Genomic DNA, 24545 nt, shown 5'->3' with positions numbered 1-24545 from the left:
GAATCTTCTTGTGCTTTCTGCTTTCACGGCGCCCAACGGATACCAATGTTTCTGTTTTGTTCTTGAAGCGAGGAGTTTTTCATTCCGTGGCATTTTTCTTTTTCATCAATTCCCTTTCTTGATTCCCGGTGGCTTCAAAAAGCTCTTCGACCACCATTTTCTTTTTTCTTTCTTAGCTATCGGCGCAATGATCGACTCTGGTAGCTTGGCTTGCGATACCGATCTTTCAACCTGTGCATAGCGCACATACCCAACATCTTCGCCTCGATTTCGACAGCTCACCTTTTTTATCAACCATATTCCTTGCCTCGCGAGATATCTGATGATGATACCGTCTTCTCTTTTCTTTTGGGCTCTTTTTTTTTGCCACGGAGACTTCTCTACGATTCAGCGATTCTTTTGTTTCTCCTTTCCTACCCCCTTTCCTCGTGTTATCAACACCATTCGGACATGCGATTTTATCAATTGCCACACTACCCATGAAAATTCCCGACGACGCTTGGGCAACCAACAACTATCATGACCAACCCTCAGATGAGAAACTATCTCTGAGACAATCAATTTTCCTATGTTACCTCTATGACCTTGATCCGACCGACCCGACCCCGCCTACGACGCCTCAATGGCATTTTCTTCCTTACGTCGGACACTTCTCCTCATGCTCTTCGATCGTCAAAAGACGCATCATCTCTCGCCTAAACTTTGGCATTTCCTTTCTTTCCCCATCTAATCCCTTCACAAATACTGCCCTTTAATCCGCTTTTCACCTTCTGTGTACAGAAATTCTTTCCCCTGTCTTTGTCTGGACCAGACACTCATACTTTCCTTCTTGCATATCGCGATGCGAACCATCTCATTTTGAGCGCTTTCTGCATGCATTGCAAGCGGCACTGTATTTTGAATTGCATCTTGTCTTTTCCCTTGCTAATACTGTTTCTGACCCCCTTTCTTTTTCCATGTATCGAAACGATTTGATCTTTTTGTGCTAGGACTGGTTTGGTGGTTGAATTTTGGGGATTGCGTGTGCATTCACGAGTGACTGATTACCAGCTGTACATAAGACTAAGCCTGGCAGCGTTGCAGGAATCGAAAGTTGATTCCTGTTGGATTTAATGGGTTAATTGTGGCTAGATGCCTCTAGGAGGCTGTGTTGATAACATGTCCCTTTGTGAAACAATGAAATCACATAACGAATTATTCAATCTTCGAGTTTCTAAATCCTAGCTACCTACTCTTGAGTGTCTTTCATCCAAACATTTGGATAATATCAGATCAAATGAGTTAAGCTTAAGATGGCTATTCAGGAGGCTCCTCCATTGTTCCCATAGCCTTCTCAGCGGCAACGGTACAGTGATAGCCTCTTCTCTACTCCACCCAGATAACTTTTCTGACTATTTCAATTTTTGACCTCCCCCATCTCCATGTCTACTTTGAATCCCATCTCTACTTTGAATAGGTGGTAGATCGGCAAAAGATGCAAGACGCCCCGCATCGCCAATGTTTGTACTGATAATGTGCTAAATAGTGTCAAACCTTCCCGCTCCACAGCATGCATGATATGACTCTCCCGCTATGCTACTATGTATCTAGCCCTAGAGGTAGATAATTCTCCTTGTCAACGGGGCTGAATGTATTCATCCTCGTAATCGTGTGTGGAGGCTATGGAGGATTAAGGCCTCGTCATCTATGGAGATGAGCAGGAGAACCTCGTCACTACGGATCCATTGCAAGGTGATCATTTAGGCATTAGTATTCTGTGTGGAGTGCACACTCCATAGTGCGTTGATCATGTGAAAACCTAACCTTAGGACTCAATTTGCACATGTTATACTATCCTGCTAGTATAATGCGTCCTGTCCGGACATCTTCCGAGTCCGGGTCTTTTCCGGACCGAATCGAATCACGGTACAAAGCGATATATATAGTATGTGACACACATGATAGCTGCTTGCGTACTAGCTTCATGTTGGAGTGGATATGTGGGCCCGAAGCTTGGTGATGTATCCAACGGTCAAACCGTGAATCAGATACAGTCAAGCGTGACCTCCGAGTCCTTGTTGAAAAGCTCTCGGTCGAGTGTTGCGCCAAGGTGTGGATAGACGAGCCTATATCGCCTATCTCGTTCTTGGAGCCTCAACAAGCTCTCGAACAGATCGGAAGGGGGAGAAAAAGCGGAGAGGGCTACATGGTAGCATCTTTATCATGGCCACGATATTCAAGAACTTTCAAAATTGGAGAATGACCTGGTATTGCCCATGTATTTGTAATGACAGGCTTCACGTCAAGTCTCAAATGTCCGATATGCTGCATATTCCGCCGAGGTGTGTCAAATTTGCGCGATCGGCAAACGGTGGAGGCGGCGGGTTGCATAGTTAATGACGATTGGCGGTTTCAGCTGCATAGAGTCTCTGATAGGTAGAATGTCAACTTTGCGGATAACCCTTACTCCATTCCCCCTCCGTGTTTCAAAGGCCCGCACTTTTTCTCTTCACAACTTTGGATCTTAATTCCTTCGAACTTCGAAAAACTTCTAGGGACTCTTCACTCATTTTGGGTCCCCAAGGGTTATAGTGAATTGAAGAATATCACCGCCGGCTCGGCTTCAATTCCAACCCCCTGTTGTCTTGGCTCACTCGTTTTAGCCCGGACCCCGAAGAGCGTCGTCATCTTGGACCCTTTCGCCCCGTGTCATTCGTTCTCTCAATCCCCCCAACTTCAATACTCCGGACTTTCAGGTTCAAGCTTGCCTATTTTCGTCTGCGCGCGTCCCGCCCCCCCATATCGGGTTGGCAGTTGTGTGAAGACTTCTTTTGCTGGGATATTTGCCTGTGTTGCTGAGCTGGGCTGTGCATCACGAAGACACCCGTGTTACCTTGAAGATCGCATTTTCCCGGTGGCTGGTTACCTGGTCGCATGAGGAATTTGTTCATTTTTCGCGAAAGAAGACTTCTTATCTGCAGCTTTGCGCGCTGCTAGTACTGGATACATCATGCCTTCGCTTCGAATGGGCCTGCCCCATCTGCCAGTTCTGGCGCGCTCGCTTTCCTCCACCGAAGATACGTTCACAAGCTGGGACAAGTGTATGAGCAAAGCATACTGCAAGTAAGTTGAGAGATTGGGTGTCGACTCGGAGATGAACTTAGTTGCTGCGAACAAAGCACTAATCAATATTATCAATCTAGGTGGCCTGTTATCGTCGCGATCATCGTTGTCGCTGTTATTCTCATTGCGGTCGTCGGTTGTATCGTCAATTGTATTTGCTGTGGATATCGGATCTGTGCTTGCTGCTGCGGTTGCTGCTGTCCCTCTGGACGCCGAAAGAACAAGTCACCTAGAAACAAACACTTTGATGACCCTCCTTTCTACAATCATCACAGCGAACCCCCACCTCAATCATACAACCAGCCCTCATATAACCAGACCCCATACAATCAACAGCCATCAATCCCAGCGCCACCTTCATACCGAGGAGCTGTACAGACAGCCACATTTGACACAAGCAAATCGGCTGCCAAATCTACCGCCTCTAATGTCAACGAGGATGCGCTCCCTGAAATGCCAACATGGGCCTCTGCCACCGATAAGCATGTTGAGGATACGAATGTCCATGAGGACGTAGAGATGGAGCCATTGAACCCCCAGGGTCATGCGCCGGACCGCAAGTATGGCGCAGGTACGCCAATGCACAGTAACACGTATGCGGACTACTCTTCGGATCGAATTGCAGGCGCAGTAGCCGCAGGAGCTGCAGGAGCCGCTGCAGGATACCGAGGATTTAACCCGACAGACCCATATGCCCGCCGTTCGCCTGCTCCTGCTGCTACACTCGCTGCCACACAGGATCCCTATGGTCGTCGGTCACCAGCCATGCCTTCGCCTGCCGCTGCCGCTGCCATTGATCCGTACGCCCGACGCTCCCCAGCCCCAGCAGCTGCCATGGATCCGTACGGTCGTCGATCTCCTGGCCCCGCAGCTGCATTTGCAGCTGCTCAGGACCCCTATGGTCGTCGTTCACCAGGCCCTAACAATGCTTTCGCGCCTGCCCAAGACCCTTACGCCCCTCACTCCCCTGTGCTCGCCTCACCCATGGGTGCCGTAGGTGCTGCTACCGCAGTCAGCTCGTATGATCACCAGCCATATGACCAGCATCAAGCGTATGATCAACATCAGACATACGATCAGCACCAACCTTACGACCACGCTCAACCCTACGAGGACTACAGTCCCGGTGCTGCCAATCCTATGATCAACACCACAGGAACAGGCTACACACCGCATACTCTAACTTCGCCTTCCCCTGTCGCGGCTTACCAGCCGCAAACAGGCTACAACGCTTTCTCTCCAACTGCAGAGACAGCCCACCACGATGTTGGCTTTACCCGTCAACCATCTTTCGGCTCTAGCCAGTACCCACCCACATACACCTCTCAGCCGCCTTACCGCATTGCCTCGCCCTCTCTCCCTGCATCACCACCACCTCCTTTCCAGGCTCCATCACCCCACGACATGATGGGCCACGAGTATGGTCATGCGGCACCCATCGGGATGGCAATGTCAGAACCTGTTGGGCATGCAGTTAGCTCGAATGAACCATCGCGAGACCGTCCGCCCACTCTATTAATGAGTGGAAGACAACCCGCAACGAACTTCTAGGCTGGTCCGATGATAGTTGTATGTATTTTTGTATCTGGGATCTACTTCATTTATGTCATGTTCTTTTTTGTGTTCATCTCGGTTCACCTTTCCCTTCTGCTTGATGCAGGCAGGTTATTAGGGAGAGCATCCATTTTGATACCATGGTCGTTTTCGTTCTTTCTTTCAATCTCATGTTCATGTCGTCTCTGACCCCCTTTTTATTTGTTTATGTATTCTCCATGGGGGTTGAATCCTCGCAAGAATTCTTGCATTTGTATATGATTCATGTCTCTATACGGGACTTTTCTCATCTTACTTCTATCTGGAGTCGATACGATATAGGCGTACTTCCAATAAAAAGGAGTTTCAAATTTCTTCACATGTTTCTATTTACTCGTATCTTATACAAAGTCATCATACCACGAATTTAGATCAGAATTTTTCATGTTCACTTATAATCAAGTGCTTCGTATCTTACATCAAACCTCGAACTCACCAATCACTCGAGGTATCAACGCCACACGGTATGTTTCAAGACATCACTATGTAGCAGCTTCCAGGGAGAAATCATACTTCTCAAACGCCGCCTTGAAAGCCACCGCATCAGCCTCTTCCTCCACCTCAGTCTGAGGAGCATCCTTCCAATACATTCTCGAATCCAACTCAAGCAACTTCGCCATAACACGACGACCGAATTGAAGATCAAAGCGAAAATCTTGTGACAAGTCCAGCATGAGCATTTTCTCTGCTCCCTCTGTAGAATCATCCGCATTCCAGATCCACAATCTGAAAAAGTCACCAGCCTCATCTGCGCCCTTAGATTCTGATGCAGGGAGGGTTGTGAAACGTGGGTACTTGAGATTCTCAGCCTCGACCTTGAATGCAGCGTCGACGAGTCCATCGCGGATGAGGTTGATTGGGACCGGGAGGAATTGCCAGTGTGTGTGAATACCACCTGAGCGACTAACTTCCCATGTTACGGCGCCGAGTTTTCCTTCTGAGCGGTCCATGATCATCTTATGGAGAGAGGACCGGTAGCGTTGCATTTCTTTGTAGGTTGATGCTCGGCTTTCTGCTTCTTGGATGGAGGCTAGTGTTGGGGAGTGGGAGAATGGGATAATGAGCATATGTCCTGGGAACCCTAGGGAAGGGAAGAACTCCTTTGTTGGGAGGGGTCCCTTGGCGATTGTGAGATAACTTTCATCACCGATGGATGTAATCAGGTGTGTGGCAATGTTGGGGTTAGAGAGACAGAAGAAACATTGTTCTGGGCCTGGAGGCGGGCCTCGATCACGGCGATGACGCTTGTGCGAGTGATTTTGGTTGTCATCGTCTGTCATTGCGAAGCGGTGGAATGATTCCCGTTGAGGGGCAAGTGCCTTGCGTTTGGATTGAGGAGCAGACAAGGGAGATGCGGTTGCGCCAGCTGGCAAGGTGACGGATGGCTCAGCCTTTGGATCTAATGTAAAGGCGTACATGGCCTTTTGTTTGGACGGGAACGAGGCCATTGAGATGAAACGGGTCAATGGTTTGCCATTTGGGTTGTCTTCCGTGGGCATATGGAAGAATGGCTCTCGCTCATAGAAGAATGCATCTGATGGCGAGAAGTGGTATTTCGGTTTCAAGGTAGCACAGATATCGGCTACACACTGTACTTCAGTAGGCAAATCTTCTGGAGTAGAGACCTTGGATCCGGTTCTAATGCCCTTGGGCCATTGGTTGGTGATCAAGATGTCGGCGCTGTGTGTGCCGAAAAGCGCGCGAGCATCAGCCTCGCTGTATGTTGTTTGGAATTTGCCAGTGACATTGCTTTCTGGCTTGTGAGAATCACTACTGGCAAGAGTACCACCGAGAGCAGCAATGCGAACACCCTCTGAAGTCTTCAAGGATCCTCGCTTGCCAAGGAAGTACAGATTAGGGCACACCTCGTCATCGGCTTCGATCTTCTCCACTATGCGAGTGGGAAGAGGCAAGTCTCCGACAGTGAAATAGGTTGGCAGAGGTACGCCGATGTTCCCATTAAGCAGAGCAGAAATTTCATCTAACTGATTTTCAGTTGAGCAGTCTCCAAAGAGATTTCCAACCATAATTGCAAACGCAAAGTTTTGTTTGGCTTGCAGCTTGGCCAGTTTTGTAAATGCGGCTTGTAATTGGCAATTTACACCTCCAAGAACAATACTATTATCGCAATGTGTTAATTCCAGTTCAGTTCACATGTTCCAGGGTACTTACATTTTTGAGGCCATTTTCTTTGATAGTGGCCCGGTCGGGGAGACGACCAATGATCAAATAAAAAGACGCAGGTATGGTGTAAATAGCAGGATATTCGGATATCGGCAGGGATCGCTGTTTTTGGTGTGAGCAAGTGTATATGCTACTGCTAAGTAAGACGCGAAGTAGAATACAGTGAGGATTGCGGCGTATTTCTTGAAGGAGCTTGGGCCACCTCGTGACAACGCTAGACCCGATGGGGATTAGACTCTCTCCATCTCGGAATAAAGTGACTCCGTAGCCGGATAACTTTTTTTGTATTGAGCATGCGGGCAACAGAAAAGTTCCCCGATTATCTTTCTCGTTAGTCTTGCTGCTTGTCGATTCCGTCAAGATGGTGACTCAAGGCTCTCGGGATAAGCACATTAAGCGCACGCAGAATGGCACAAAAACCACAAAATCCCACCGATGGGAGCCATTCTCACAACGTATCGCAAAGCTCAAAATCGATCCGATCCACCGGGTGCGCCGAGACAGCTTTGGTGAAGATGAAGGCGAGACCACCTCTTATTTCCGTTCTGCCCTGGATCATTGGGTGGACATGAACCTGTCGGATAACTTCTCGAACTTTTACCGCCGTATGAATCCTATCTCCGAAAGTCTCGCCCAGATCCTTCACCATGAAGAGAAGATTATGGGCCTGTTGGTGGAATTCATTGAGAAAAAGGATGAACATTCAATGGAACCACTTCTGAGTTTGCTTGCTCAATTTGCACGAGACTTGGGCGTTAGATTTGAAAAGCATTTCGCAACATCGGTGACATTGGTTGCATCTGTTGCTGGAACACACCCGGACGTTGAAGTCGTCGAGTGGAGCTTTACTTGTCTAGCATGGATTTTCAAGTTCTTGTCCCGTTTGTTAGTGCCTGACTTGCGACAGCTATTGACCATCATGACTCCTTATCTTGGAAAGGAGCGACAGAAGCCTTTCGTAGCTCGTTTTGCCGCCGAATCCCTGTCATTCCTGATTCGCAAAGCAGGCCTTGTTTATTATAAGAACAAGGTTCCCCTCGAAAACGCCATCTCTTATCTTTACAACGATATTTCCGAAACCGCAGAAGAAGGAAAGGATGTGGAGAGCTACAAGGAAGGATTGATGGTCATGTTCTCCGATGCTATCAAGGGCGTTAACAATGGCCTTCATTCCAATGGTGTGGATGTTCTCCGCTGTGTGTTAGATCAACTTCCTCCTGTGGATGAGAACCGTGGTGCTCCTGCCGAAGTTGTGTACGGAGTCGTCACCAACCTCATTCACCACACCACACCTGAGACCTTTGGACCTGTTCTCAATACAGTCCGGGAATTCATTGAAGCTCGCTCCGAGGGAGAGAACACCAATATTCCAGAGTGCTGTCACTTGATGCTAATTTGCATTGCCACCCGCAAAGGTGTTCGAGTTCGAGATTGGAAGTCTGTGCACCAGACCCTGGTCTCTCTTCTTGAGCAAGTGTCTAAGATTCCTGAAAAATATACTCAAGCGAATCTTCAGATCCTTACAGCCACCGCATATGCTCTCGAAGTTTCTCCAATGGACGAGATGCTTCGGTTTGTCCGCCCTCTTATGGATCTGGTATCTACAGGGCCTCTCTCAAAATACTTCCTTTTCTTCTGCGCCACATTCGCGGAATGGGGTGCAGACCGATTCCAAAGCCTGCTTCTTCCTTACTTCCAAAAGTTCATTTCCACTTCCTGGCAAGAACGTGAATGGGAGTTATGCTTGACCCTTCTCCGACTGAACAAAGCTGGGTGCATCACCTCAGAGGTCTCCAAGCCTGGTTATGTTTCATGCCCTGATGCCTTGAAATCTCGCATTTCTGCTTCTTTGAAATACCCCACGGAGGATGAGTTTGGTTTGAACGCTTTTGTGAAGCTTCCAAAGGCCATTTCTTTATTCGCTGACTCCACCGCGCGCTCTGATATCGTGAAGAAGTTGCATAAGAACCTTGTATCTGCCTTGGGCGAAGCCTCCAAGTCAACCACTGAGTCTAATGGTTTACTCTTCTACCTTGGACAGGGATTTAAGACCTATGTTGAATTGGCTTCACAATCTGAGGATCTTGATCTAAATCTGTGGAAGGGTATTTTGAAGGCGTCGTCAAAGTTTTCTCGATTGTCTCTATTCCTAGAGGCAGTTCTTGCATTTATTTCTGCCACACCCACTTCAACAAATTTGGAGTCCCCCGAGGTTGAAGATTTTGCCAACAATTTGATTCTCAACCTGGCCAGCCCTTCACATAGATTAAGACTGGTTTCTCTTCAGATTCTGCGAGAGCTCGTTGGTCGCATCAATCAAGATGATACTGCACCAATCTCCTTGGCCATCGAGGTGGAAGAGAGCGCCTTGACCTTGCAGAGTGCGAGAACCCTCTCAATGCATGTTCGCAGGCTGGCAATTCTCTATCCACAGATTGCTTCCCAAAAGTGGATGGCTACCTTGGTACCCTACTTTTGCTTTGGTTTGTTCTCGAAGAAACTGACTCCGCTTTGGGACGATTCTGCCGCTGCATTGAAAGCCATCAGCGAGCATCCCGAGGGTGAGAAAATTGTCTCTAACCTGTCTATCCAGTGGTTGCAAGAGCGGGACTCCGGCGCCTCTGGAGAGGATGATCTGGATGATGAGGAGGACAACAACCATCCTGCCGGTTACTTTTCCTGTTATAATGTTGCCAAGGTGGAAGGTGTCCTCTCATCCAACTTGAAGACCTTGGAGAACCCAACTGGAATCCTCTCCGAGCAGTTCAGCAAAGATCACGCAAAGGCAGACCTCATTCCTGCTACCCCTCGTAGTCATGCACTGCTTGTTCTTAATGCTGTCCCCAACATTGCCGAGAAGCGCTCAAGACAGATTGTGCCTCTTTTCCTAAGCTGGGCACTGCGCGATGACCAAGATGATGCTCCTGCAGCCAACGACACCGATGCTCAGTCTGACAACCAGCCAATTAAATGGGGCTTCAAGGATCGCCTTTCCATCTTGGGTTTATTTGGTCAATTCTTGAACCCTATTGTTCTTTTCAGAGCTCCAGAAGTTCACAATGCTGTTCTCGGCCTTCTCTGTCACGGTAACTCGGAACTTCAGAAGGCTGCTTTGAAAGTTCTCTTCACCTGGAAGAATTCTCACGTCATGCCTTATCAAGAAAACCTTCTCAACATTCTCGATGAGACACGTTTCAAGGATGAACTGGCAGTCTTTGTCCGTGTTGGCGGTGAAGACAGCTTAATTGAGCAGGAGCACCGTCCTGAACTACTCCCCGTTCTTCTTCGCTTGCTGTATGGTCGCATGATTTCAAAGGCCGGTAGCTCGAACCAAGCCGGACAAGGTGGCCGGCGTAAAGCTATTCTGCGCACCCTTTCACATCTCTCTGAGCAGGAATTCGGTCTTTTCATGCATATCTCATTTGGCCCTCTCGCAGATGTACATGTTGTTGAGGACAATAAGTGCAATGAGGCGGCTTTCTCAGAGGAGTTGACCAGCCCAAGAAGACAACTTGGTTTGCTCAAGATGATTGACACGGTCTTTGACACCCTCCAGAGTACCATGATCCCCTATTCCGAGCAAACTATGAATGTGATTCTATACTGCTTGGTGCGGGCTTGCAGGGCTATTCGGGATGAGTCTGGTAATGTGGATGATCGCGTTGGAACAACCTATCAAAGCATTCGCCAATCCGCTATCCGCTGCCTGAGCCTAGTCTTTTCGGTATCTTCGGACCGTGACTGGACTCCGTACGTTCGAATTATCTTCGACGAGGTGATCAATGACAGATTGGACCAATTCCCCATCGAGACTGCGCAGGGTATCTCCGGATTTCTACGTCTGTTCCACACCTGGGCATCTTCCCCGCGATCTACGTTCTACTTTGTGCAGCACAACAAAGATCTGTTGAACAAGGTCATTGATTGTCTGAGCGTTGAGTCTGCGCGTGATGAGGTAAAGATTTTTGTTCTGGATGAAGTCATCGTGCCTCTGGTTCTTTTGGCTAGTGGCAAGAAGCTTGAGGAGGATGAGGAAATGTCAGATATCCCAGCTGAGCAGATTCGCTCTGAGGTTCTGTCACCATACCTTGAACATGCTCTTGCTCATCTCGGTCGTCTCCTGAGGAGAGGCCCATCCAAGCCTGTGCTATTCTCAGGAGTCACTGCGCTGTCCTTGACTGCTCCCTGTGTCGAGTCCTCTGGTGAGACTTCTGGTCTGATCAGTATTGCAACATACCTTCTGCGTCAACCCCCCAGACCGTGTCAACCCTAAGACCAAGTCTGGTCTTCTCAAGATTCTGGAGCACTTCCTACCTCTTTACAACCCCAAGGAAGATGTTGAGCTTTCCCAGCAGGTGTTTGAGGCTGTTTCTGCCTTATTCGACTACTTCAAGGATGATGCGAACAGAGAAGTACTGGGCAGAGTCTTCGTGGCTCTTGCGGCCCACGATCAAGTCATGGGCGAGGTGGCTGGCCTGTGCGCTGATCTGAACTCTCGCTCAATGAAGAGACTTGAACCAGACTATGAGCGTCGCCTTCAGGCTTTCAGAAAGGTCAATGATGAGCTTTCCCAGACCCTTAGCGCCAGACAGTGGAGGCCTCTTCTTTACAACATGCTCTTCTATGTTAAGGATGAAGAGGAGCTTTCAATCCGATCCAGTGCCTCATTCGGGTTGAAACGATTCATTGAAAAGGCCGCCGCCGAGAATGGAGTGGAAGAGTTCGAAACTCTCATCAACGATGTTCTGATTCCATCCATTCATTATTGTCTCCGACAGAAGTCCGAATTGATTCGTTCAGAGGTTGTCTCTGTCTTGGGCTACTTCGTCAAGCTAAACCCCACGCGCCCGTCTGTGCAGGATATGCATGTTCTTCTTGTCGGCGATGATGAGGAAGCTTCTTTCTTTAACAACATTCTGCACATTCAACAACATCGTCGTCTGCGCGCGCTTCGCCGATTGGCTAGTGAAGCTGGCAAGGGCATGATCCAGCCCAACAACCTGAGCAAGGTTTTCTTGCCTCTCATTGAACACTTTTCATTCGAAGAGGCTGCCGATGAGAGTGGACACAATTTGATTGCCGAAGCTGTTGCAACAATTGGTTCTCTAGCAGAATGGCTAGACTGGAATCAATTCCGTGCCAATTTCCGCAGATACAAAAGTTACATGCAGAGTAAACCAGACATGGAGAAGAACATTCTCAGACTTTTGGGACGGATGTCAGATGCTTTGTCTTCTGCAATGGACCAGAAGAAGATATCCAACAAAAGCGATGCAGACGCTGTTACTGATGCCGTTGATGCAGTCGATGCAGCCGATGCAATGGATGTTTCAGATGTTTCAGACATGGCAAAGTGCACACTTGCCACGACAATGCCCTCGCTTGCGCAAGTCTCGAAGGAGCTCACGACCAATTTCATTCCTTTCTTGACCCAGTTCATCCACCACAAGAACCAGGCAGAGATGAGTTTGCGTTTGCCTGCTGCAGTCACTACGATCAAGCTTCTCATGATTCTTCCTGAGCAAGATATGGCAATTCGACTCCCCCCTGTACTTCTTGATGTCTGCAGTATTCTGAAGAGTAAGGCGCAAGACTCCAGAGACACTGCCCGGAAGACATTGAACGATATTGCGCTCTTGCTGGGTCCGTCATACTTTGGCTACATCCTCAAGGAATTAAGGAACACTCTCCTGAGAGGTTACCAGCTCCACGTCTTGTCCTTCACGATTCACTCTATGCTTGTAGTGACTACAGATCATTTCAAACAAGGTGACTTGGACTATTGTTTGGACCAACTTGTCGCAGTTGTGATGGATGATATCTTTGGTACTGTTGGCCAAGAGAAAGAAGCCGAAGACTATGTTAGCAAGATGAAGGAAGTCAAAAGTAGCAAGAGTTACGATTCGATGGAGCTTCTGGCCAAGAATGCAACTATCCGCCAGCTTTCAAGCCTTGTTCGCCCTCTGCAGGCTCTTCTGCGTGAGAAACTCAACTCAAATATCGTCAAGAAGATTGATGAGCTCATGCGAAGAATTGGTATTGGTCTTCTGAGAAACCCTGATGCCGAGAGCCGCGATTTACTGGTGTTCTGTTATGAAGTCATCAAGGAATCTTACCAGGAGAATGTTGCTGTCGTCAAAGAGAATGCCCCGAAGTTCAAGTACGAAGAGCGTTTCCTGGTCAAGCTCCAAGGAGCTAAGCGAGGTGATAAGCGAGGCACAACGTCTTCTCACAAGCACAAGCTAACTCGATTCTCCCTCGATGTTCTCCGTGCTATCCTCAACAAGTTCAACTCTCTGTCAACTGCGACCAACCTGTCTGGTTTCCTGCCCATCATTGGTGATGCACTCGTGCAAGATCATGAGGAAGTCAAGATCTCCGCTCTGCGACTCCTGTCAACTATCATCAAGCTTCCTATGCCTGAGCTTGACCAAAACTCGCATGTTTATCTCACAGAGGCAGTGAAGCTGATCAAAGAATCACAAACCACCAACTCTGAGGGTTCCCAGGCGGCATTAAAACTGATTTCTGCCATGATCCGTGAGCGAAAGAGTACCAAGCTTCGTGATGGACATCTTGCATACCTGCTGAAGCGCTTGACTGCTGATATCGAAGAGCCTGACAGACAGGGTATCACGTTCAACTTCATCCGTGCTGTCATGTCTCGTCAGTTTGTGGTGCCTGAGATTTATGAACTCGTGGACCAGATTGCCACCATGATGGTCACGAATCAGACTCGCTCTGCACGGGATCTTGCGCGCGGTACCTACGTCCATTTCTTGATCGATTATCCTCAGGCCAAGAACCGTTGGACCAAGCAACTCGGCTTCCTTGCCAAGAACTTGGACTACAAGCACCAAGAGGGACGCCAGTCAGTCTTGGAAGCAATCCACATGCTTCTTTCAAAGACTGGCCCGGAGTTAGCTCAGGACATCGTCAGTACTTTCTTCCTGCCTGTTGTCCTTGCCATGGCCAACGATGAATCATCAGAGTGTCGCGAGATGGCGGGTACACTACTTGGACAACTCTACAGTCGTGCAGACCAAGAACAGATGAAGACTATCCTGTCACCTCTGCGTTCATGGCTGGAACAGACCGACAACATGGCTCTCAGCAGCATTGGATTACAAGCCATGCGTATTTTCTTTGAGGTTGAAGAGACACAGAAGGAGAAGGAAGCCAAATTCGTGGTCGAAATTTTGCCAGATTTGATGGAACCTATTCTCGCAGACCATGAGAACGGAAACTGGGAAACTCTCTACTTTGCCTTGCAGCTTTTCAGCAAGCTCTGCAAGACCGTCCCCTCGTTGGCTCTGAGCCCGCAGTGTGCATCAATCTGGACTGCTATTCAGGAATCGCTGTTCTTCCCTCATGCATGGGTCAAGACTTGTTCTGCCAATCTTGTTGGTATGTGGATGGCTGATCTAGCCAAGACCAATGCCACTGAAGGTTACAGTGCCCTTCCTCTCACAGGAAGCTCTGGTCTTGCTCTCGACCGAGAGGCACAGATCAAGCTCCTCCGTGCTAGTTTGCGCAGCCTGCGCACCCCCGGTGTCACTGAGGAGTTAGCCATGCAGAGTGTCCGTAACATGGTCTTCCTCGGCCGATGCGTGGCACAGAATGGTATTGAATTCCAGAAAACTGCAGCTGAGGTTGCCGAGTCAGAGGACGAGGATGAGGAACCTAGTAGCGAAGCTGGCGATGAGGAGGACGATGAAGAAAAGGACACTGCTGCCACCGCACCTGTTCGGTCTGCCATTGGTTACATTTTCAGACAAGTCTCTGCTCTCCTTCGTCATGAAGTTATCTCAACACGACCAGAGGCCCTTATCCCAAAGACAGCCACCATTGCTCTTCTCGCCACACTGGTTCGTCACGTCGAAGTTGAACATATCGTGCCCTCTATTAGTGTCATCCTACTGCCGTTGCAGCATATGACCGATTCCTCGATTCCCGCACCTCGGTCTCGTGACGAGAACTTCCAGAACAACTACAAGGCTATCGTTGCTAATTGTCACGAGGTTCTGGATACTTTGCAGAAGAAGCTTGGTGCATCCGAGTTCATTGCGCAGATGGCCAGCGTGCAAGAGAGCATCAAGGCGCGTCGTGAAGGCAGACGGACTAAGCGTCGCATTGAAGCAGTCATGGAGCCTGAGAGGCACGACAAGGACAAGAGGAGGAGAAATGAGCGCAAGAAGGAGAAGCGCAAGGAGAAGGGCCTTGAGCACCGAAGCAAGAGACGTGGCTGGTAAATGGCTACTTTTTTTGGCGTACTATTTGATGATTTCTTTTCTTCATGTGGCATAAAAGCTGGTGTTTGGGATGTTTATTTCAATCTTCTTGTATATACCTGGAATTTGATTTGCAAATCATTTAATTCAAGTTATTCTGTATACTACTACTCCGTACAAGTCCTAGTAGTAACTTTAGCAAACGTCACTTCCACTGCAGTTCAAGTTGAAAGAATGTACTTGCCAGTGATTACTAGGAAGCTGTGTTAAGTGGACATCCTATATCCCCCCTGGCAATGGGATTTAAATATTTACCTACTCAGTTCAGGCTGGACTTGATGGACTCGGAGGACCTGATGGATGATGGAAATGCCAGTGTCCTGTTGGTCGTATCCCGAGATTCATCTGTAGGTGAATGGTTATGAAAAATCAAGTGGAATTTCTCATACTTTTGAAAGTGATACAGCATGACTATTATTATTGACATACAGACAGACCCCTATAAAACATACCACATCATGATGCCCGGTGCTCATGCCTGGAACCCGCCATGCCTAGAGTGGAGAGCATAATACTACCTATACATTTGACCCAAATCCAACCCCAATAACAAAATCCTTTGAAATCTCAATTCAATCACTGCAGTCTGCGGCAGAAGCAGCCTTGATCAGATTTCACGCCATCATTGTTGGCCCTCGTTGTCCATGTCCTTGATCTCTGCCTCCGACCTCTGGACAGTGCCATCGTCCAAAAACTCCATATTTCCATCAATTCTTCCATGAGTCAACACTTGACCCTTCTTCTTCAGAATATCTTCCAGCGTAGTGCCCTCGTCGAAGAAGATTCCCAGATGATCACTCATCATATGGCGATTCTTACACGAAGGACACTGGATCAGGACTGTGCCACGGTGATAGCCTTGTTTCGACATGCGATGTGTAGAACGATTGCCACATGGTTTGCAGGTAAAGGTGATTTGGTATGCTTCTTCATTTTTGCGGCGCTCCTCATTTTGTCGCTTGTGCTCTGCATCGGTTTCCGATTCGGGGGGTTGAGATGTAAGAGGAGAGGTGGAATTGTGACGAATGGTTGAAGGAAAAATGATATGTGGTTTGATATTAGGAATTGCACTTCGGGTGAGAGGTTGAGAGCGAAAGAGCTTCGTAGAGATATGACGAGTTGATGGGTTGATTGATGCCGGCTTCAAGTTCTTTGCGATAGTACGCAAGGCGCGGAGATTATTTGGATTAAACGGGCGCATGATGTGTGGTTGGTATGTATGGGAGTAAGAAGCTTGAAATAAACTGTAAGAATTATGTTTTTCAACCTGGGTTGTCCTTTTGTTTGTTGGAGGTGTATGTTGAAATATAGGTATGAGATTTCGTGTTGCGATATGGGGTTTATGACGCTTGCCCGGGATACGGACAACCAGTTTATCCGACCACTTCCGCGGAGAGAGGCAGAAAGCGAGAGGTAAGAACCTCGGGAGCTCTACCTTAATCTTTATAACTCTCACACTCTTATGATCATCACAATTTCACTTCCCTATTGATTTCTCAAAACTCCCATCATCATGGCGGCCATGCGCGCTCGCCAAAAGATTCGAGCCCCTCGCCATGTACGTTCATAGCCCACTCACTGAATATAGTGCCAACAAGTTGGAACTTAAGAGAGCTATAAGTAACCTTAACAACAGAGACCTGTGGCTACCGAACAAGATGTCTTCGAGGATGCCTGGATCAAGATTTCCACCTCACTGACTGAGATCCACACCAAAAATTCATCAACTATGTCCTTCGAAAAGCTCTACCGAAAAGCATACGCCCTCATCCTGAGTGGACGAGCCGAAGAGCTGGCTACCCGCGTTAGAACCCATGAGGAGACATGGGTGGCCGGGCCACTCAAGAAGATGGTGACGGATTCGATCTCAAAGTTTCTTCTACTTGCACAAGATCAAGGTGCGACCGAGCTCAAGGATCAATCGATTGAGCGTCAAGCTGCGGGGGAGAAGTTCCTGAACGTGTTGAAGACAACATGGGAGGATCATCACCTTTGCATGTGCATGATTACAGATGTTCTATTATACATGGTAAGTCATCTCCGAGGGCCTTTTGCCTACGATAGAAACTCTGCCGGGGACCACAATGAGCTGATATACTCCCGCCAGGATCGCATTACCGCCGTCGATCGCCACAAACCAACAATCTACGCGGTAGCCATGGCTGCCTTCCGAGACAAGGTTCTCGGTGCTGATATTCACACTGAAAATAAAGAAACTAACACAACTATTATGGAGTTGTTCAAATCCACGGTCCTTTACATGATCCAGCTGGAGCGAGAGGGGCAGTTGATTGAGCGCAATCTCATTAAACACTGCACCAAGATGATGGAGAACCTTTACAAAACCGCCGCTGAAGAGGAAGGCTCAAAACTCTACTTGACAGATTTTGAACCGGCCTTCCTAAAAGCCAGTACAGATTTCTACACTGCCGAGGGAGAACGCCTTTTAGAAGCCGGGGACGCGGTCTTTTTCTGCCGAGCTGTCTCTCGACGAATCGTCGAAGAACAGGAACGAGCCCGTACCACGATTTCTAAGCTTAGCGAACCGAAAATCCTCCAAGTTATTGATGACGTGCTTATCAGACAGAACATTGCTCAACTTGTTCAGCTCAAGGGTACCGGGGTCAAACATATGATTGACACCGCTCAAATGGAGGGGCTCCAGAATATTTACACGCTGAATGCGCGAGTTGATAAGAGGAAAGCTGCACTTTGCAAAGCACTTACTGAACGGATCGTGGAGCTTGGGAGAGAGATAAATACCTCGTCGATTCTCGGATCGACTTCCAACCGCGAAAATGACGCAGAGAAGAAGAACGAGAAGACCAAAGAAAAGCCGGCTAGTCAACAAACAATACTGGCTATTAAATGGGTTAACGACACCCTTGCTCTGAAGCGACAGTTTGACAATTTCTGGAAAAATGCGTTCTTTTCTGACCAGGGGGTTGAAGCCGCGATCATGGGCAGTTTTTCCGACTTCATCAATATGAACAGTCGGAGCTCAGAGTACCTTTCTCTCTTTTTTGACGACAACCTCAAGAAAGGAAATAAGGCCAAGACCGATGGTGAGATCGATGCCCTCTTGGAAAATGGCATTATCTTACTGCGCTTTGTCCGGTCCAAGGATCTCTTCGAAACCTACTACAAGAGGCATCTTGCTCGCCGACTGCTGATGAAACGAAGTGCCAGCATAGATATGGAGCGAAACATGATCTCCAAGATGAAGGTAGAAGTCGGCAATCAGTTCACGCAGCGTATAGAGGCCATGTTCAAGGACATCACTATCTCCGAAGATTTAACCCGCGGCTACAGAGAATACATCTCGAACACCGGTGACCAAGAGGCAACCCGCATTGACCTGGAAATGACTGTTCTTACAAACACCATTTGGCCGTTGGGTGAGTCCAAGCTAAGCGGAACGGAGGACGATGGCCGGAACTGCGTCTACCCACGAGAGATTGAATCCTTGAAGCAAAGCTACGAGAAATTCTACCTCGACAAACACAGTGGCCGCAAACTCACCTGGTACGCTACACTGGGCACGGCGGATATTCGAGCCAATTTTAAGCGAAGCAACGGCAAAGTCCAGCGTTATGAGCTCAACGTCTCCACCTACGCCCTCGTCATCTTGTTGATGTTCAATGACCTTGAAGACGGGGAGTTCCTTACCTACCAAGACATCGAAAACCGCACGCAGATTTCGAAGCATGACTTGATTCGAAACTTGCAATCGTTGGCTGTTGCTCCCAAGACACGCATCCTGCGCAAGGAGCCCATGAGCAAGGACGTCAAGCCTACAGACAAATTCTTCTTCAACAATGAATTCTCGAGCCAGTTCGTGAAGGTACGCATCGGTGTTGTCAGTGGTGGTGCCAACAAAGCCGAGAATGCGGAGCAGCGCCAGGAAACAGATCACAAGGTGTCCGAAGAACGCTATGGCACGATCGATTCTGCGGTTGTACGCATCATGAAGTAAGTTCTACTACACTTGTTCCATTTTGATTCCTTAGACTAACTTTTCTCTTATAGACAACGCAGAAAATTGAGTCATAACCAGCTCATTGCTGAAATCCTAGCTCAACTCTCCGCGCGGTTCATTCCTGATGTGGATATGATTAAGAAGCGCATCGAAAGTCTGATGGACCGCGAGTACCTGGAGCGTCTTCCAGATGCTACTTATGGTTACTTGGCTTAAAGACTGTTGCAGCATGAATCATGCGAGCCGGTTAGGGATGTTCTCTTCCTCCGCTCGTCCTTTTATTCATGCGGCCTCTTGCATCCAGGGGCCGCCACAGCTCTGCATATGGCATTTCAGATCTTCGACAGTCCGTCCTTTCTTTTTATCTTCTCAGTTCAAATTTTCGATTTTACTTCTTTGAATTAGCGACCGGCGTCATGGGAGGGACCAGCATTAATAGCTAGATGAATCACACGATACCTCGGATGGACGAATGACGGCAGAAATTTCATATCTATGATGATGGGCGTTTACAGAGTGGATGAAACTGGATCAATTGATTTATCTATTAGTCTTACTCATATAGCCCCAAGACGAGAACATGAACTAAATGAGAATACTGCTTCTCCCATAGTGCACCATATAAATAGTATCAGATGTAAAGTGTATATAATAGTATGCTGTCGGTATAGGTACTCTATACGAGATGCTCCAGATGATAAAACAGACCAAGCGCCAAAAATGCTAATGTCTGAAACATGAATCCAATCCTTAAAGAACAAACCTCAACTCCAAGAAATTGATAAACCAGGCCAAAATCAAAGTAGTTCCACCTCACCCCTCTTCCAAGCCCCTCTAACACCCTCCCACTGCACAACCCAAACATCTCCCATACGCATAACAACCCCATAATCCTCCTCTGAATCTCCATCAGGAATAACAACCGGAACTTCCTTAGCAAGACAGCGCGCAAAGACAACCTCCTTCATTTCCGGTCCCTGAACCATACTCGTTCCACCAGCATTATCATCCAATCGTCTAAGCTGTAGTGGGAAAGCACCCATAAACGAACCACCATAGTGACTCGCTAGTAAAGTCTGATGCGCGTGTACAAAAGAAGCTTCTTGTTCAGATAACGGTGAGAAATCCGATACAGAGGAGATATCAGGGACCGAGTCCTCTGGTGAAAGAGTTTGAGAATTTGGTTGAGATTGCGAGGGTGTTTGTGATTGGGTTTGTGAGGGATTTGCAAGGGGATTTTTTGAGCGTGAAGCTAGTTGAACCAGGTAGTGCATGCTGTTTTTGGAGAGTTTTGAGAGTCGTTGACGGAGGAGACTGCGGAGGAGGTATTGGGTTCTTGCGAGGTCTGTTTGGAGGATTGAGAGGCGGAGGTTTAGATTGGGGTTATTTGTTGATTTGCTTGGTTCTGTAGAAGAAGAGGCGAGGTCTTCGATTGTTTCGATCTGCGGTTATGTTAGTTATTTATGGTGGTGTTTGGTTAATGCGTGGATGTGGGCAAAGTAGAAGATGAGATTCTTGTATTTTTTGGGGATATCTCTTTGTGGAACAGAATGGGATGTGCAATTGGTATAGCAGAGTATGTATCACTCCGTATGCGCTGGAATCTCACCTGGATTCGCACTCGGTCCATCATTCGCTCCATTAGCGGTGCGGGCCATGGGAGGACCTCCGAGACGGCGCGTTCGGCAGCCCAGAATCGGGTGAGCAGTTGATGGTCTATTGCGGCGGACTCGGGGCTTGCGCCCGTTCCGTGGTCAACGGAGGCAAGAATATCGTCGATATCCATTTCTTAGGTGTAGTGGTTCTGCGGTGACGCGAAAAACGCGGGAGATGATGGTGGAAGTGGAGTCTATATGCCTGGGGCATCCGCGCATTAGCCTAGTGGATTCATTTAATTCGGGCTCCTAATTTGTAGATGTATACTTCATATTCTGTACCCTGCAAGACATTAATCTGAGCTAGTACCTTGGTGGTTATTATTATGTTTATGGTCTTATGATCACTGAAGTGCTAGCAATGATTGCCTGGGTCTGGTATTTTAATAAGACTGGTTATGTGTGAGCTCTATCTTAGTCTAGATTGAGATTCAATGTTGAGTTGGCATGTCATTAAGATATCAATAATGTACGAAAAAAGAAGAAGCCTCAAAATTTGAAACTCCAATGCGAAACATAGCAACAGTCATGCTCGATGCAACCCAGCGGATCGATGCGAGTGAGGCATTAAGAGATAAAGTCCATACGAGTCTTGCGAGAACAGATCGCAAGTGTAATAAGTAGGGGGAAAGACAACCATCAAATAGAAATAAAACGCCTTGATTTTCAGGTTTTCATATCATGATCAAAGAACCATGAAATCAACTCAGCCTTGCTTACATCTGACATCATAGATCGTTGACATGGTGATTTGTATGTTTCAGAACAAGGTCCAAGTGTTTCATCATTACTTAGGACTTAGCGGGAGGAGGGCCCGATGGAGGAGCATAGTCTCGCGCACCAGAAGCATGGGCATGTTGGGGCTGTTGGAGCTCGATACCGTTCTGTTGCGGTGGAGGAGCCTGGGCGCCAAAGTAACCGTAGTTGTTCGGGTTTGCGGAATACTGCGGTGGGGGCTGACTCTGGTAGTAAGGGTCACCGTAGTAAGGTTGTTGATATGTAGGCTGATTAGGCGGGGGTGGACCTGGAGGTGGTGCCATCCATGCTGTGCCGGTGAATGGTTGTTGGCCCTGACGACGGCGCCGGCGAGCGTTGAAACAGCTGTTTCACAATGAGGGTTAGCGGTCGGCGAAAGGAGAAATTCATGGAAAGCAACTAATTTTCCTGTAGGCGACAAAAGGAGAGAGAAATGATGACTTACGCAAACGCGAAGAAGATAAGAACGGCGATTGCGACAATGACGGCAAAGGCGACCCAGCGACCCCAGCGATCCCAGGTGGAGTTATTGTTGCAGTTAACGGAGTTTGGATCGCTATATTAAAGTCAGGGTTGAGAGTCAAAGTACATCAAGCAGTAAGTACTTACCAGTATCCTAAATAACGAGCTATCAAGGGAGCCATGGCGGCTCAGGTGCGGCTGGGGTGTGTATGAGAAAGGAAAGAGAGCAGGCGTTAGAGAAGAAATAGTAAAGCAAGTGGCTGAGGCGTTAATCAGTGGGTCTCATTAGGCTGCCAGTTTATGGGGATGACTAAACCTTGCTTTTGGCAACTATCACTTTTTCTTTCATATGATTATTGAACTTTACCCTTTGATCAATCCCATTGAGATTTTACATTTGAATAATCCAGTTTAATCCAATTGAATCCACTTTTAAATCCATCTTATCCGGACTACTGAAACGCCTTAGTGTATACGTAGGCGACTACGTAGTATCTAGTATCTTTTACCTCGGCGGCACAGCCCGGGGATAAATGAATCAAAGAACCAATCATGCCTAACATTTGAAGTGGAGATTGCCAACAATGGACATTTCGGTATTAAATTCATCCTACACGAATGACTAGCTCCTTGGAGGAACAACAGAGGGGCTATGGCTTAACGCCATTGTGGATATTTTACCCCTCTAGAGCGTATACAATTCCACAGAATAATGTAAGCCGGGTGAACCGGTGTCAGTGGCAATGGCTGTGCTTGATCATACCTATCATATGTTACTTGTCAACTGATCGGAAATCCAAATAACATCCACTAGTATGGAGTAGCTGTACCTTGGAACAATGATTATGCCTATTCATAGCTGACTATGGGGGCTGGGGAAACCCGATACGCGAATACACTACGCGAATACGATGATAATCTGAATAAGCTGATTCAAAGTTCACATTGAAAGCAATACTCAAAGGCAATACTCAAAGGCAATACTCAAAGAAAGCAGTCTCAAAATTCAAGAACAGTTCTGCCTCACAATCTCAGTAACTTCTGACTCATCCAGCTCGCGAACCCCTAACAACTCATTATCCAAATGCACAAACCGATTCCCATAGTCCTGACTGAAGATAGCCCTCCAAATCATGTTCACTGCAAAGAGACGATGATCCGGCGGCGTACGCTGCAAAGCATCCATTGCTCTCTGCTCCAAATCCTCCGTTCGAACCGACTCCGTCGAAACAACGCCCGCCCGTCCAGACATCTGTAGCAACTGATTCTGTGATACCTCTGCCTCCGCAACGAAGACAGGGCAATTCTTCGTTTCATCTGGATGTTTCAAGACCCCCACAACAGCTTGTGCGATACCATCCCGGGTAGTTGTACTAAAAAGAACATCGCCACCATCATAGATTGGCGTCACAGGTCCTTTCAGGTCAAGAATGAAGTTCTCTTTCAAACCCCAGTCAAGGAAAGGTCCATTGAAAAGTGCAGTCCAGGTAAAGGCTTTATCCTTTTCAGCGAGCTCTTGCACATGCTTTAAGAGAGCTGCCTTGCCCGCGAAAAAAGGCAGCTGGGCAACGAGTGGGTTGGTCGTGTCACTGCCGAATTCTGAAGGGAGAATCCGTTGCAAACCGGCTTTATATGCTGCGTCTACAACACGTTGGTGGATTTCTTTTGAGATTGTACCATATCCAAGAACGTTGACAAGGGCATCTTGACCGGTCAGCGCCTTAGTAAGAGAGTCCAGAGAGTCGTAGTCCACTACTTCGATCTTGGTTCGTGGGTCCTGCTCGTCAGAGGTGGAGCGGGTAAGAAGGGTGACTTCGAAGTCTGCGTCCAGGAGAGCTTTGACAATTGATGGACCGAGGTTTCCAGTGCCCTTAGAAAGTTAGTGAGTGGAAGCTATATGGATTAACTCGTAGTCCTAGTTGTAGACATACTCCTGCGATGGCCACCTTGGTGATGGTCATGATGGTGTATCCAGTTGAAACTTTGGAGTGGCTGATCAGTTATGGGTGAGTAAAGATAGTTGTAGGAAGACTCAAAAAATCAGAGCTTGAATACGTGAGGCCAGGCTTAAATATGCCTCCATACCCCTGTTTGGTCTTGATGTCTTGCCCTAGCTGGAGCTATCTTCTGAGTCGGCCTTTCAAGGCTGATAGTATCACGGATAAAAGGCCCCAGGTTCAAGTCTCTGTATAACCCGATGTATTACGCATCACAGATTCCATACCATAGGGCTAGATTAGTTTTTCCTAAGTCTATGGCATACATAGTGACACTGGGAAGTCTCCGAGATGCTGTCCTTCATGCTCATCATATTTGAATGGTCAATTGCCTGGTGGGTGTACGGGCTTGACTCTTCAGCCTGAGTTTGATTATGTGAGAATTTCTCACTCAAGTGCTATATCACTTAATTAACTTTGCTATTTACTTGATCATAGAACTCAAGTTGAATTGAGGTTAAATCACTTAAGCCTGAGGCTTCACTGTTTCCCCGCTCCAGCAACCAGCTATGTAATTCTATCTTTG

General features: G+C 47.7%; 8 protein-coding genes across 8 annotated transcripts; 3 read left to right on the top strand and 5 right to left on the bottom strand.

Annotated features, from left to right (window-relative positions):
* Nucleotides 1–2989: 2989 nt before the first annotated feature.
* Nucleotides 2990–4653, top strand: N7483_008756 (uncharacterized protein; the record flags this gene model as incomplete). Its single annotated transcript, XM_057092183.1, has 2 exons — nucleotides 2990–3102; nucleotides 3183–4653. 2 exons carry the CDS (start codon nucleotides 2990–2992, stop codon nucleotides 4651–4653), a joined length of 1584 nt encoding a protein of 527 aa, XP_056943357.1.
* Nucleotides 4654–5177: 524 nt separating this feature from the next.
* On the bottom strand, nucleotides 5178–6881 carry N7483_008755 (CwfJ domain protein; the record flags this gene model as incomplete). The annotated part of the gene is made up of 2 exons (XM_057092182.1): nucleotides 5178–6813; nucleotides 6868–6881. The coding sequence occupies 2 exons, from the start codon at nucleotides 6879–6881 to the stop codon at nucleotides 5178–5180; spliced, it is 1650 nt and encodes a 549-aa protein (XP_056943356.1).
* Nucleotides 6882–7240: 359 nt separating this feature from the next.
* Nucleotides 7241–15131, top strand: N7483_008754 (uncharacterized protein; the record flags this gene model as incomplete). Its single annotated transcript, XM_057092181.1, has 2 exons — nucleotides 7241–11081; nucleotides 11137–15131. The coding sequence occupies 2 exons, from the start codon at nucleotides 7241–7243 to the stop codon at nucleotides 15129–15131; spliced, it is 7836 nt and encodes a 2611-aa protein (XP_056943355.1).
* Nucleotides 15132–15792: 661 nt separating this feature from the next.
* On the bottom strand, nucleotides 15793–16371 carry N7483_008753 (DNL-type zinc finger protein; the record flags this gene model as incomplete). Its single annotated transcript, XM_057092180.1, has 1 exon — nucleotides 15793–16371. One exon carries the CDS (start codon nucleotides 16369–16371, stop codon nucleotides 15793–15795), a length of 579 nt encoding a protein of 192 aa, XP_056943354.1.
* Nucleotides 16372–16683: 312 nt separating this feature from the next.
* N7483_008752 (cullin family protein) lies at nucleotides 16684–19365 on the top strand (the record flags this gene model as incomplete). The annotated part of the gene is made up of 3 exons (XM_057092179.1): nucleotides 16684–16728; nucleotides 16807–19142; nucleotides 19200–19365. 3 exons carry the CDS (start codon nucleotides 16684–16686, stop codon nucleotides 19363–19365), a joined length of 2547 nt encoding a protein of 848 aa, XP_056943353.1.
* Nucleotides 19366–19946: 581 nt separating this feature from the next.
* Nucleotides 19947–20935, bottom strand: sld5 (putative GINS DNA replication complex subunit Sld5; the record flags this gene model as incomplete). The annotated part of the gene is made up of 2 exons (XM_057092178.1): nucleotides 19947–20591; nucleotides 20759–20935. 2 exons carry the CDS (start codon nucleotides 20933–20935, stop codon nucleotides 19947–19949), a joined length of 822 nt encoding a protein of 273 aa, XP_056943352.1.
* Nucleotides 20936–21595: 660 nt separating this feature from the next.
* Nucleotides 21596–22204, bottom strand: N7483_008750 (resistance to Congo red protein; the record flags this gene model as incomplete). Its single annotated transcript, XM_057092177.1, has 3 exons — nucleotides 21596–21905; nucleotides 22006–22116; nucleotides 22170–22204. 3 exons carry the CDS (start codon nucleotides 22202–22204, stop codon nucleotides 21596–21598), a joined length of 456 nt encoding a protein of 151 aa, XP_056943351.1.
* An 824-nt stretch (nucleotides 22205–23028) lies between these two features.
* Nucleotides 23029–23983, bottom strand: N7483_008749 (aromatic alcohol reductase; the record flags this gene model as incomplete). Its single annotated transcript, XM_057092176.1, has 2 exons — nucleotides 23029–23892; nucleotides 23954–23983. The coding sequence occupies 2 exons, from the start codon at nucleotides 23981–23983 to the stop codon at nucleotides 23029–23031; spliced, it is 894 nt and encodes a 297-aa protein (XP_056943350.1).
* Nucleotides 23984–24545: the final 562 nt, after the last annotated feature.

This window comes from Penicillium malachiteum (assembly GCF_028827825.1).
Source record: "Penicillium malachiteum strain IBT 17515 chromosome Unknown utg000004l:1.0-4883003.0:1.0-4884900.0, whole genome shotgun sequence".
Classification (NCBI taxonomy): domain Eukaryota; kingdom Fungi; phylum Ascomycota; class Eurotiomycetes; order Eurotiales; family Aspergillaceae; genus Penicillium; species Penicillium malachiteum.
The sequence above is the reverse complement of the archived record's forward strand: the minus strand, read 5'-3'. Positions and strand labels throughout refer to the sequence as shown.